General features: G+C 33.7%; 2 protein-coding genes across 6 annotated transcripts in view; both read right to left on the reverse strand.

The window, feature by feature from the left end:
* The window catches only part of LOC117329873, a 30,118-nt gene extending 27,805 nt beyond the window's left edge, over nt 1-2,313 (reverse strand). The window contains exon 1 of the mRNA XM_033888071.1: nt 1,885-2,313. Within this exon, the coding sequence (XP_033743962.1) occupies nt 1,885-2,227 (343 nt within the window). The 5' untranslated portion in view covers nt 2,228-2,313. The remainder of the gene's footprint in view (nt 1-1,884) is intronic.
* Nucleotides 2,314-5,804: 3,491 nt separating this feature from the next.
* The window catches only part of LOC117329880 (protein transport protein Sec31A-like), a 38,941-nt gene continuing 29,989 nt past the window's right edge, over nt 5,805-14,756 (reverse strand). For 4 of the 5 annotated variants that reach the window (XM_033888109.1, XM_033888115.1, XM_033888085.1 and 1 more), the window contains 7 exons: nt 14,095-14,239; nt 13,140-13,225; nt 12,376-12,491; nt 11,822-11,983; nt 11,080-11,217; nt 9,938-10,009; nt 5,805-9,622 (listed from right to left, as the gene is read on the reverse strand). In XM_033888109.1, coding sequence (XP_033744000.1) covers nt 9,428-9,622; nt 9,938-10,009; nt 11,080-11,217; nt 11,822-11,983; nt 12,376-12,491; nt 13,140-13,225; nt 14,095-14,239 — 914 coding nt within the window. In that variant the 3' untranslated portion in view covers nt 5,805-9,427. The remainder of the gene's footprint in view (nt 9,623-9,937; nt 10,010-11,079; nt 11,218-11,821; nt 11,984-12,375; nt 12,492-13,139; nt 13,226-14,094; nt 14,240-14,756) is intronic. The other variant, XM_033888100.1, reaches the window with a different exon arrangement.

Genomic DNA, 14,756 nt, shown 5'->3' on the forward strand with positions numbered 1-14,756 from the left:
ATTACAGAGAGGAGTGACCAGTACCTAATGTCCAGTTAATTAGGTGGTGTGTGTGTGTCCATAGGCTAGCTTCTGTAATGAGAAGGGGAGGGGGTCTTCACCTCATAAAGACAGTGGGAGGGGTAGTACATAGAAATCTGGTCCTGACATTTACCACCCTCAGTCAATTGACAGTTTTATAGTCACTGATCCATGATCACTTCTCATTTCACTACTGGCAGCCATGGACAGATTGGCATTTGCTGATATTAACTTTGTTTTTATAGAATAAGCATGTGATGGTTCTAATGTAAACAACAGTCAACACAACAAATCTTTTTAGAATGATGTTATCTGGTCCTCCAACATCAAAAGAATGTGATCCATTCATTTTTGTCACTTTAATATTCTCAAACAACATTGTTTATGTTTCAAAATCAAAATTCTAATCTCCATGTTGTTCGGAAATCCCAAATTATTTATGGCATAGAAAACAGGTATTTATTTATGAAATAATTTAATATTATATGAAGCATCACCTGAGAGTTGAAAGGTAAATAGTGTCCTTAGTGTCCAAACCTGTTGGTCAGTGACAGTCACTTAGCTGATAAGTGGTGGTCAAGATCAAAAAGCTAATTAAGCAGGTAATTTTACAAGCTGTTATGCCCTGAGGACCTACAGGTATAACATGACAGGTAAACTCCACAGGTGAGCTTCAAAGGAGATGATCTTGTCATCTTCTCATCAATTAATTCTCTAAACAGGTAGTGGTAAATTACAAACAAAACAGGAAATGTGAGAAGTGTGTTAATCTAATAATGAAAGAAAATTCTCAACTTTATCACCAAAAGGTGTTTGATTGTCTTTACAAATTCACAGGAAGTCTGATGTTAAATACAATGAAATGTAAACACAATGCTTTATAGTTAGGATGATCATATTTTTCAAGTTTAATTACCCTTTGTTAATTTTCAACACCAGAAATTCAATTATAATCATAGATTTATCAAGATGATGAGATGGACAACAACAAAATTTCAGAAAAGTATGAGTCAGTAATTTCAAACAATTAAATTATCAACAAACACAAGACAATTACCATAAAATGTAGATATATATAGACAGTTTGTTGATAATATATGTTTAACTGAATAAAATATAAATTACAAAAAAAAAAAATTATGAAATTTTAAAATCTCTTATATAATTAACTCCACTTATATATGATTTTGTGACATGTTTTCCCTGTCACATTCAGTTCAGCCAACAGTATTAGACATAGCTAGAAGCTAAAGTACTGTAAGTACATTTCTGAATCAATAATTTAAAAATGTATTATTTGTAATACAAAAGATAACCTAACAGTATTTTAATCTACTCTGAATTTGACAAGAAAATGAAGTTTTAAATATACTAATTATTTGTTTTATTGTTTTTGGAAATATTATATTTTTCGCTCCTTTTATATCATTCTTGATTTTTTTTTTTTGTAGACGGTGTTGTCAAATGCCAAGAAGCATAAAAAAGAATTAAGTATTATAACCCTTCAAGGCTATAAATATACCGAACAATATCAAACATGACTCACGTCAAACTTTCGCGTCGACTGTAAATTACAATCCATTTTGCCCTGGACAATAGATACATCAGTGGTGAAATTGTCATCACATTTAAATCGCCTGCGTTTATCCCCCTCGAATGCGAGTTCTATGTCTATGTTTTACGATTTTTTTTTAGATATAAATATGCTGGCGACATGTAATAATTAAAACTCCTTTTTTTAAATTGTCCATTTGCATGCACAACAGGATGAATAAGTCAATATTCAAATTGAAACAAAATTGATATTATAGATTATTAAACGGCTTAAAAACACACTGATCAAAAGAAGATGACAAAGCTTACCAATCCGTGTGATTCTGAAGTGTGCTGGGTCGTTGAGAACGCGTCTTCCCCAAGCAGTCCGCAAGTTTTCAAGATGGATATCTTCCCCTCCAACAAGCAATGTGTCCGGCTCAACGTACCCTCGATACTCCAAGTTTTGAATACTTTCCACGAGTGCTGGATTCCAATAACACGTTTTATTCCGGAGTTTGAAGTCATCCAAAACCACTTTCCCGGATAAATCCGGCGGAGTCTTTCCAGGCTCTACATCATCCGGCGACAACACAATAGCAAGACATTTTGGAGCAACAGATAACCTCTTTTGTGATTTTGAATCCACACGTTTGCTGATTTTAGTTGACATTCTAAATTAATAATTCACCGAACGGTCCGCGCCACCAAATTCAAACTCGCTCCGACGTTGGCATTTTGAACACTGTTGTCTGTCGCAGCTAATCGAGCACCTGTTGGATTACAGTGACCCTAGCGGCGGGGTTGTGATAAGGGTAGACAACTCTTCGCTAGCAGACGATGTTTTTACTTTATACACTGTTCGGGACTAGAAAGATTTTAAGTTTCGGATAGAAATATGAAGTCTTTAATTCTTGATAACATATTTAAAGTATAATTACTAATAGAACATTCCAATTTAAGATAAATAACATATGTGAATGTTCTAATAATCAAATATTTCATGATTTAAAAAAAAAACAAAAAAAACAGTATACACTTAATATCTGCTGGCACTAGATATACTTTACAGTTAGTTATCCAATTTGTAAGTTTGCATAAGTGAATAATTTTATCACCGCACGTACGTGTGCTAACATGTGTCTATATCTTAAATTTGATAGCACTTTACTGCAGCGTAGGATAAGCAGAATTATTCCCCTCTATACATGAAACGGTTCAGGCCTTGTTATTTTTCTTATATATCCGGTTGTGCATATAAAAAAATGTTATATCATACAATCCATTACACTACAAATTCTGGTAACCTTCTCAATAGTTTCATATATTTCTTAATTAAAATATTTCATCCAATTAATTACATGAAGAGTGACATACAAAATAATGTGAAAATGAAATGGAGTGGGGTATCCTTTTTCATACCTGTCAGTAGTTTTGTGTGTCAGATAAGGTCTAATAAAGGCATGGAAAACAATATACATGTATGTTATATGCTAAAAGATTTACTGTTTACAAGTGTATGAGACATGATACATGCATGATGTTCAGAATTATACAATTGTCATCAATATTTTCCATGAAATTAAGTGATAATTTTAAGTGAGTTCCAATTTTAAATATCTAATATTCACCCGTTTCATAAAAGGATACTATAGCCGAGTGGGCTAATGGGTTAGTCTTTTAATATATTTTTATCACGACGCGAGTTCGAATCCTACGGAGGCCCCCACTTTTTTTTCCTTTTTTTTTATCCTTTTTTTTTTTTATTTTCAAAATCAATGCCATATGATAGATGCTCTTGATCGTAGTACTGTATTGCCTGTATATTTCATCAACAAATAATGCAATACTTGAGAAGTAAATTACAAGGTTTTCCCGGGGTTTCTTTGCTGTTTTTCTATTAGAAAGAGGTCGATCTCAGAACTAAACAGTACATGGTAGAATAGAAATAATCAACTTTGACTCGTGTATTGTTGCAGGATATACAACTCGAACTCGGATATTTTGCAATTTCAATTAATAACTCAGGCCTGCGGCCTTCGTTATTAATTTAATTGCAAAATATCCTCGTCCTCGTTGTATATCCTGCAATAATACACGAATAATAACTTATTTGAACTATGTCCGTTTTATTTTTTTTATTTTTAAGGAAGTGTATTCCATTGTCAAATAATCAAACAAATATACACCTATATCATTTTCTCCTTTCTATAATATTTCAATAAATATAATTTGGAATGTTAAAGGGTAGGTTTGTCCACTGATCATTCATATGAATCCAGACATCAAGCTAATGATCACCATCCAGTTCCATTTAAATCCAACAGAGACTTTCCTATAAGTTTAAAATGTACTTATCGTAAGGTTTAGCATCCTTTTGAGGATGAGCCCTATACTGATGATACAAAATGAGACCAAATGCTATATCACATTGTAAATTGTATTTGTATCAGGTGATCTAAATAGCCATCTCTTGAGATCATAAAATTGGGGAAGAATATTATTAAATGTCAGCTAGAACTGTTCAAATGAACAAGAGATCCCAGAGGGATCTTGATGCCCACCATTAAATGATCTTCATTGGTCCAATGAAAGACCGATCTTTTCTGAACTTTTCCTTCTTTCCCCTGTTCCTCTTAGTTATTTGATAAAATGGAGAATATATATATATATATATATATGAAGTCTAAAGATCTAAGAACTTTCTGAGATATACTGTTAAGAAATTTCCACTGTCAAGATCAAAGACATTTTGTTCTTCTGATCAGCCGCAAAAGAGCAAAACTAAGAAACCAAGGAAAACTTAGTGTCTGATCTATCCAGTACTTCTCAGGAAATAGCAGTAACAAAAACCTAGATGGCCACCTGTCAGACGTTTTGTTTTTCTGATCAGTCACAAAATCAATAGAGCAAGGGACTAGTAGGAAATGAAATTTGAGAAATATCTATAAAGCACTTCTCAAGAAATAACTATAACATGAATTGATTAAGGACAGATGGACGACAGACCAGGGACACAGACAATTTGAACAGCCCACCATCTGATGATGGACTAAAAACGTATACCATGAAGATTGATAGAAACAGGATGTACAGGGAATCATGAAAAGCAGCCATTGTCATTCCAATACACCCAGTCTTGTCCTGCCACACTACTTCCACCTCTGTAGACAACTTCTTTGACAAACATGGTTTTTCTTAACAACCAGGTAACCCTGTAAATTCTGAGTTTTAACATACAGATCCTTTGCATGTCATAGCTCCCTTAAATCTACACTATTTGAATGTTATGCAATATACGTTCTACCTTTTCTCAAAGTTGATTACATATTTTCTTTATATTTTATGCCTCTGGTTAGTGTTAAGTTTTGTTATCTCCCTTTAAATACATATTTGTGCTGACACTTCCCTTTAAATAAATCTTCCAACTTACACAAAGAATTATCTCTTCATATATCCTATTTATACTAAGTGTTATCTCCCCATATTACAAACTTATGTTAAGAGTTATCTCCTCATACCTCCAACTAATGTTATTTAAACTGGATTATCAGCTGAAGTTTTTCTACTCTCCGCTACATTTTGCTTCGAAAATAAAGACTATATGTAACATGTCAGTCTGAATTTGCAGATCTTTCTTAAAAGCAGGGATGTCTATAACCATTGGCAGAGCATCAGGCAGTCTACCAGTAAGAATACCATGTATTTGCATCAATCAAATCCATTTTTATGGACCATATCTGTTAAGATATATATAGGGTAAGCAAGTTCCAAGTTTCTTCCTACTCTCTCTGCCTATTGACAGACATTCATAGTGTTTGGTGGAAGGGAAGGTATGGATGGAAATGTGATTCCATCAAGCCATCAATTTTCCATCAAAATGTGGGCACGAGTCAAAACAAATTAAAATCACTGATAGTCTGTGAAATCAGCTTCCTCAGAAATGCAAACAGCTGTAGGCATGGAAACACACAGGTGGTTCGTCATGTGAAGATAATTAGACTCTAGACTCTCAGTACTCCCCAACAATGTTAGAGGTTTTACATGGCGAGATACTTTTGACAGGTGCCATGTAACCTCTAATTGCCCATAGCTGATTTTCCCGATGCTGACGATGTCGCAGTCGGCAAAATCATATCCAATAGAAAAAGAGCCACCAGCGGCCTCTTATGTGATAGGAGTAGACTCTCGGATGCTCGGTTGACTGAGGAGATTAAATATTGTGAAAAAAAAGTACAAAAAATCATAAGTCGGATGAAATCATAATTATATTTTCTCATTTAGATTGACAGGCATACATATCACATGTAATTTCTGTACCGCTAGGTACTACATCAATAATACAGCATACAAAGCTCTCACAGCACATTCACCTGGGGAAGCCTTTATGTGGTTGGATCAACGTCGTGGTCAAAATGCAAAAAATAACAATTTGACAAAATCAATTTTGAAACAACTTGTAACAAAATTCGAAATTAGAAAACATCAACAACAGCATAAATATTAAAACTGCACAGTCATTTAAAAGAATATTAAATGGAGACATCATAACACCTTGTTTTTTTTTGGGATGAAAAAAATAGAATGCTTCAACCTCATAAAGGCAGTGGCCCCAATGGTAACATTAACAAACACATATTCCCACAACAAACATTCTTAATTAACAGCCATTTTACTAACTAGCCTATCTGATAAAGCATAGAACAGTTACGCATTAAAATATAACTTACTATGTACAATTGTATACACAATACTGGCAAATGATACCATCATTTCTTTAAAATATCAACTTGGACTTGATATCATTATAATGAAATATACAGTGAAGACCGTTACGCATTGGACTTCCTGCGAGTTCCTGCACAGTACTTTAAAGACATATTTCACAAGACTATATAGAGCATTTTTCTTCCAAATTAAGCATGACAAGGCAGTAAAGAATAGATAAACTTGTCAAATATTCACACTGATTTCATTAATACTTAGGTTTTATTTCAATGAGATAATTCTAAATTTCAATTTCATTTTAAAGTTCAATTCTATATGAAATATTTGAATTTGAACACCTAGGTCTTATTTTTCTGCATAAAATTAAATTTCCTTCACAAATAAAGTAATAATTCATGCACTATAAAGTTGATGAATTGATATAAAAATGGCACAGACTTTACCTTCAGCTTTTACAATTAGCTAATAACTACATTATTTCATTTATCACCATTTTGATACAATAACCACTTTGCCATTTAGATAAAATGACAACACTGTTGTGTTCTCATAATACTGTCAAATGATCTTGTATTAATATAGAAGTACATAAACATTGCATTTCAGATTCATGCCAAAATCTAATCCAAATATCAAATTTTCCATTCACTATAAAGGAAAAGCCAAATCTGTGGAATCTTGATAACAGATCTATTTAGTGTTTCATAAATGTTCACATGCTGAACAGCATATCCAAGCATATTACAGTTTTAATATATTTCTGCCTTATAAACCTCTACTTTCAAATTGTATATGCTTTGTACTGTAACTCTAGAAATATTAATTGATATGAATAATACTATATTGATCCTATGATAAATCCAGGGGCCAACATATCAAATCTTTCATGACAAAGCATTAACACTTGTAAGCATTTCAACTGAACTGCAATCGATTTGGATGTGCTTAATGTGTTAGAACTAGGTCAAGACTTACTGCTGTACAGTCAAGTGCCTTGGAGTGATCATGCAAATAAGAGCACTACAACACATTATCAATATAATCATAAGATCTCTTTCATTTCATGCAAGATTTGTGAAAGCTTGTTTCAATATTTTTTTAAATTCATATGAAATTCAAGACTCATTTGATGAATCACAATAAAGAAACTCATTTAACATCCTATATGTTGATACTCCCCCTCCCAGTAACAAACATAAACAAAGATAATCCCATTGAGATTTATATAGAAAAAAAATCTGTTAAATACTGGATTAGTATATAAATAACCTGTTTGACAAATTATTTTTTAACCTATACCAAACATGTATGTAACATACTGAACACAGATAATTTTCCTGAAAAATCATATACAAAAAATATTTATTAAAACAAATTCAATAAATAAATTGTGATTTGAAATGACTGATATGTAATGAGCTGATGCACTGCAGTGTCTTGAAACCAGTAAATGGTTCACAAGACAATCATGGTAATTTTTAAAGCAACTAAGAACATCTGAATGGATTAAATTAGCAGTAATTGCAATATCATTCTCTAAAACAAATTTTTAAATATATCATCTTTTAAAGATATTAGAAAAAAAGAAAAGAAAAAAACCTTTATTATTATTAAAGCTGACAATAATCTTGGTATATCAATATCAATTTACCTCTATTTCTGACAATACAAATGATCACTCTACACATAAAGAAATGTATATTCTCTATAAAAATAAATATGCATGATGCTTATTTCATTTTACTTAAATTATTACCACAATTCTTTTTTATTAAATGAAATTTTACTAGACTTTTAAATTAGTTTGCTCATCTGAGACCATTTACATGTATGGTGTTTTTAGTTGCTTTAAATGATGCATCAAGATTAAGATGGCTGTAACTATAACCGAATGCATATCCTCATCCCATATCTATGTTGATTAATGAATAATTTGCAAATGAAATTTAATGTACAACCTTTAGCATTTGCTTAATTTATGTAGTTTATTTTACTTTGTGCTGCAAAATTGAATCTTTTCATTAAATTTATCATTTAAAGCAAAGAATTGTGAGAAGTCTATGGTCCGCACTTTGTGGATAGTATCAGACAAAAACAAAGGGCCACAACGAGACTGTATACAGTGGTATAGTCTTGTACAAGAACTTGTCTCATGTACGATTCATCAGAAGAGGTACTCGCATAAATCATTGGTGACCAAGTGAAAGAGTAAAATCATTATGCACAGAAAATATGACAAGTGATGAACGAAGGGCGATAACTCTGTATTTTGTGTGACAGGAGATGTAAAACCCAAACATCCTTTATAATTAATTAAACAGTGGTTCTCACATGCAAAATTTGAGTTTACGAGATATGCAATAGACATTATGATAAAAAAATGAATATACTCCAACACTGCTTTTAGTAATGTGCAAGATGATTTATAGTTAGCAACATGTCACCAGCTCAAGAGGTACTTATAAAGCTTGATAACTGTCTCAGAAAACTCCAGACAAAGCAATAAACAGTGGATAAAATGCCATAACTTTGTTAATGTTTAAACCTGACTTTTCAGTGTATAATACTCCAACATACAGAGTCTGATAATTGTAGATATGCTATGAACAAAATGGAGGACTCTTGACTTAGAGAGGCAGTGTACACTTACCCTTTGGTATACCAGTAGGTGACTAAAATTTATGTCATGATTTTCCTTGATGGTTACAAAAACCTATATAATGTATATGGTTCAAAAGCAGTTTGATATCTAGCAGCAAAATTTGTTTTCGAAATCTTATAAAATTCAACTGAATCAAAAATTCTTTCATAAGACACCAGAAGCCATTACATTGTACTTTCTTTTTATACATTATATCTTATTTCTAATACTGTACTAACTATACTTTGGTAGCGTGCAATTGTAAGAAAATAATATTGAAAAAAATAATCAAAAACATTCCTGTATTGCAAAAACAGACAAAATCTGTCGATTAATCACTAGAAATTTCCCTCCAAATTTTAGGTCACGAATAAAAATTGTTTTCCAGCAATAATCAGTATTAAATTAAATATCACACATATCCTTGAGTCTGGGTTATTATACTGTCTATTTCCACTCTCTGTTCATCGTGTCAAATATTTCTCAGTCTACGTCAGGCAATCATCATTGGGTCTGCACGTACACTTGCATCTGCATGGCAGACTGGAGTAACATTTTGAGTCCAGGCATGAAGCTACTGATTTCAGAGAAGTTTCCTTGACTAACCATTTGAGTATAAACCTGTATTCCAGCATTGTAGTCATACTGTTGTATTGCCTGGACGATTTGGTGCAGTCCAAGTAACACATTCTGGGATAACTGCAATAAAATTACCTCCATTAGTTAATAAGCCAGTATTGAGAACACAAAATAAAGTAACAGATTTTAGATAACTCCATGACTTTTTATTGATTGTTCCTTTACTCCACACCCTATAGTCTATAGTTCATTAATTTATTTATTTTCAAATTCTAATGATTAAGACACCATCGGCTGATTAATCAGGATCTATCTTGACATTAAATTATTCCAAACACTAATATATAATTACAACACATTCCTCACTACTATTGTCAGAATTACATTTATAACATATTCTGTCTGATAACTCTTGAGAAATTAAGGTGAGCTTACCATTTCAGCACGTAGTCTGTCATAAAGTATTTCTAATTTTTTGTTTACATCTTCTAACTTCCGCTTCATGGGCTATAAAAAAAGAAATAACAAAATGTTACATAAAAAACTCAATACAAATGATATAAACCAAGATTAACAATATCCTCTGTCCCTGCTTGACTACTAGGATTTTTCATAAAAAATTCTGGTAAGAGTCATGCTGGGTGAGAAAAAGATGAATCTGTATAATTTTGTAACAGAGAGCATGGTAAATTAAATTAATTTCAATGTCTCTGCTAGGGATCAAACCCATGACCTCTGATTCACCAGTCTTATATTCAACCAATCGAGCTACATAGAAGTTCTCTCTAGCTTAGCGATATATTGCGACTGCTATTTACCAGGATTACACATTCCCCATGCCACCAGGGAAGAACTTGTCCTCAAGTTTCCAGGGGTTACAGCAAGGTTTTCACAAGTAACACTAAGCATAATTTCCTGAGTCCCTATACGGGCACCAATTATGACAGAGAGCATGATAAATTAAGTTTACTTCAATGCCTCTGCTAGGGATAGAACCTGGATCATTAAAGTATTAAAAGAATAATGTCAGAACCAATCAGAAGTTATGCTTTCATTCTTCGACTCAAATATAGCTATAGGTGTGAGATTTGACTCCCTGACTGCCAATTGAAAACACTGAGTTGAGATACGACTTTTGACATGCGTTACATTAAGCCATATGTAGAAGCCTAAGGGTTCATTGAATATAAATATATGGTTAATATGTTGTAATATTTAACAACATTTGCTGTTGACTAGTGTCAAATGTTGTCCATGTCCCTTACTGACCCATATCCCTCACACACTATTTAATAAGATGTAACGGTCAGTTTTGCGAAAGTTTATCACTGTGGGCTTGTTCTAATGTGAAAATAAAGTTTTGAATAACTGTAACATATTTTCAAATATCTTTTCTTTGTCCTTAAACTGCAATAATGAACACAAGACAATTCAGCAAATTACACTCCACCAGTGGATGTAGGTCAGAGGTCAAAATGTAGGTCAGTATGACACACTGCCTCACCTCGGTGAAGCCTGGAGAGGTTTTTCTTGATTACATAGTGTTTTTATGTTTTTTATTTGAGTTTCATACTTACAGCATTTGAGGCAACAGAAGAACAATTTTTGACTAGGGAACCGAATATGTCCTGCAGCACCTGATGTTCTGAGGGTATAGGTTGTTTAGCCACAGGAGGCTGCACTGGTTCTGGGACGCTTGTATTTGAAGGAGGAGCCTAAACAAAGCAAATCTTTTATCAACCGACAATAACCTCAGAATGAAAATTGATACATTGAGATGGCTATTTGTATTTCATGTTTCAATATAAAGCAGAATTATTAATTGCCTCATTTTTGTCACAATCACTGAGGGCTGTTCCAGGAAAATCACATCTGTCGGTTAGTGGGGTTTGAAAAAAAAATGAATCTGTTGTTGGGTGTATTGAATGTGTTTGTACCATTTTTTACCATTAAAATTGTTTCTATACCAGGGTACTGTTCACAAAAAAGTAGATATGTGGGAGGGTCATCAACATTTTAAATCACTTCTATAGGTGGGTCCCCTAATTTCAAGTACCTTCCCAGCGTCCCATATATGTTTCCTGGAACAGCTCTGATCTTCATACGTACACACTAAATGCTTAACTGTTGTTGCGATGCTCGCACAAAGCTAAACCTTTTTTAAATAAATTATTCCTGTTACATATTTATACATAATAATAAGAGAGTTACTATGACCACTGCTTCTTGCAATCTTGATATTTTTCTGTATTGGAGTTAACCTTTGACCTTTACCAAACTTCCCACTTTCTCTGCATCAATGCTGTAATTTCACCTTACCTGAACCTCTCTTTGATGTTCCTGTGGGTTATACAGGTTTGAGTAGTTCATTGGGGCCCCTGGAGGTCCTTGGTCTGCAGGCATGGCAGGCTGATTGTTGGCCTCGGGTGTTGCACCGTATAGAGGGGAGGTAAGTGGGGCCTGACTGTGACTTTCAGACTGCTGAAAAACAAATTACAGTTTATGTTATAGGTCTTTACAAGCAATGTGGATGACAACATTTTACACTTTTTTTTGTGATAAAAATTCCATTGGCATTAAAGCCATGGAGTTGTCAATTCAACAACAAACAATAAATAAGTGACCATGAGCTTATAATTCTGAAATATGAACTAAATAGAAGTATTTTTTCATGTCTGATAGTTCAACCAAAACCACTTGCCATGATACAGGCAGGACTGTGTAACATATTATATACATTCCACCACCACAAAATGCCTTAAATACACTGCATTACATCGCTGATTTCATACCTTGTTTTAATGCCAACATTTTGTAGTGAAAATGTTTATATTTCAAAAGTATACATCCTGTAAAAACATGGTAAATTTTACCTTTGGTTTTCTGTCCTTTACCAGTGGAGGGTCGTTCCATGCAGTGGCAGGCTTGTGGTCCATAAAGGAGGACTGGGAGGGCAGTGTACTACTGGCTCCAGCATGTTGGGGCATACCTGTTGGTACAATACATATCATCATTAAATGATGTCATCATCTATTCTGTTTCAACAAGATACTGTCACGAATATCAAAACACAGTCTTTTAGTAATTTATGATATTTTGGTGTCCTGAAATTTGGTTGTTTTTTTTCCGTCAAAACAGGGTGTTTTTATTTTGATGTGTCTGGAGTTTCCATCAACCCTGTGTCCAATTTTTGCATTTCCCGATGTTCATGTATCTGTATGTATCGGTATGATGAGTATGAGTAATGTTCATGTTTACATAAACATCATATTCAACAAATGTTTACCAGTACAAACACAAATTTTAGAAACCATACCTTTATGGAAGAATGACAAAACAGCACATTTTATGCAAATATCATGCAGACAAAAAGTCCTATGTTGTTTTCACTGAAATAAAGCTACATTATCTACGGTAATTACTGAACCAGAAAATAATGCATCCAGAATACTCAGCACTTAATACCAACAACGTTCTAATTACGTGGGTTAAATTTTGGCACTTTCTACATAGCTAGGTGCCAAATAAACCAAAATATTATAACCACAGCCCAAATAGTCCAATTTACGATATATTTTAAGTAAGAGACATCACTGATCCATTGGAGCAGCACAGTATAACCTGTAGCGATACCTACTTGTCATGGCATTGTTGGTTGGGTTATAGATGTTGGAAGGCGGCTGTGATACCATCTGTGAGCCAGCTGGGTTTGCCCCCGAGTCTCTGTAACACACATTCATGATCAGAATACTTTTTTGTCATAAGAATTTCAAGATATTACACCACAACTATTACATATAAAATTTACCTTATTCTAAACTTGTAGACTTATTTTCATTTTCATAAGGTTTTCACACTGGCATATAGGTAAATAGTTTGTTGTTGCTTGAATTTTGTTAAGATAATTTGTTTTACAGTAGGGTAGGGATACCAGGTAAGCAATACTGAATTCATTTACATTTAAATCATATCAGGTAAACAGATGACAGATCTTAAATAGGCATTATCTGATAACTTTTGAGATAGAGTCTTCAAAACCTCTTATATATGTGGAAACTGGGAAACACAAACTTTGTTGCACAATCACACTTTCCAATATTTTTTGTTTTCTGAATCTAACTAAACTATACCATATCTGTTTGTCCTTAGACATCCGTAGAAAATGAAACTGTCAGACTTCTGAAATAATCCTTGCCTTGAAATCTCAAACTCACGATTCCATTCGCATTGGTGACATATGATTTATATTTTCTTCTTCTTTGGTATTCACATCATTTCATCAAACTTTTCCTTGAATTTCCTATGTAACAATTTTATTTTATTATTTTTTTTTTTTAATTTAAGAGCCGCAAGTTAAATACTGTAGCCACAAAATTCAGAGTGTGCACCGACATGTGTCACACAGTTACAAAGAACCAGTAAGTCACTAACTTGGCTCTGTTTATCCAATTTATATTACTCGAGATAATCATTATCACACCTGTTCTGGAGTAAGTCGTAAAGTAGGCAGCTGGAACCTATACTTAACCTAACTAACACACCCGGTTCAACTACTTAGACACCATAAATGTAGGGATGTCTAATGAACTTACCCATAGTAGGGGACGTTTGAAGGCATGGACTGGCCGCCGTAACTAGTTGGTTGATACTGCTGATGGCCATAGCTGCCAGTTCCGTACTGTTGAGTGGAGTCATAGCCAGGCTGTGGGTATGAAGGGTACTTGTGTGCCAGGGGACCTGTAACATGAATGAGCATGCAAGAAATAACAGGCTGATAGCAAGGTAACTTGTAACAACATTTACCATAGTATGATGTAGAATACTATCCACTTATACTTAATTGTAACACACTGTGCTAGTTTCAATGCTGAATGGTTTTCTTTAAAATGCGTAGATTGGTTAGCATTCTGGGTATTGCTAAAGCAATACATGTCCCCTACTGGCCCCGCTAATAATAATAACAGTGACCTTGACACAAAACTCCTGAAACTTGAACTTGACCTGTATGTACTCATACTGAAATTACATAGCAACATTCAACCTTGAAACATGGCTGAGAAAAGTGTGGTAAAAGGAGTGGACTTACTGACAGATAGATAGACAGATGGACACAAGGAGACCTATAGCCCCCCCCCCCCCCCCTTTCATTGGGTGGGGAATAATAATCAGGTATTTTTGGAGACAGTGAATGACAATGTCATATAATCGTACTTTCTCTGACTTGCAGTTATTCGATCAAGTTCACAAACTTTAT

This window comes from Pecten maximus, chromosome 1 (genome assembly GCF_902652985.1).
Source record: "Pecten maximus chromosome 1, xPecMax1.1, whole genome shotgun sequence".
In the NCBI taxonomy this organism is placed as follows: Eukaryota; Metazoa; Mollusca; class Bivalvia; order Pectinida; family Pectinidae; genus Pecten; species Pecten maximus.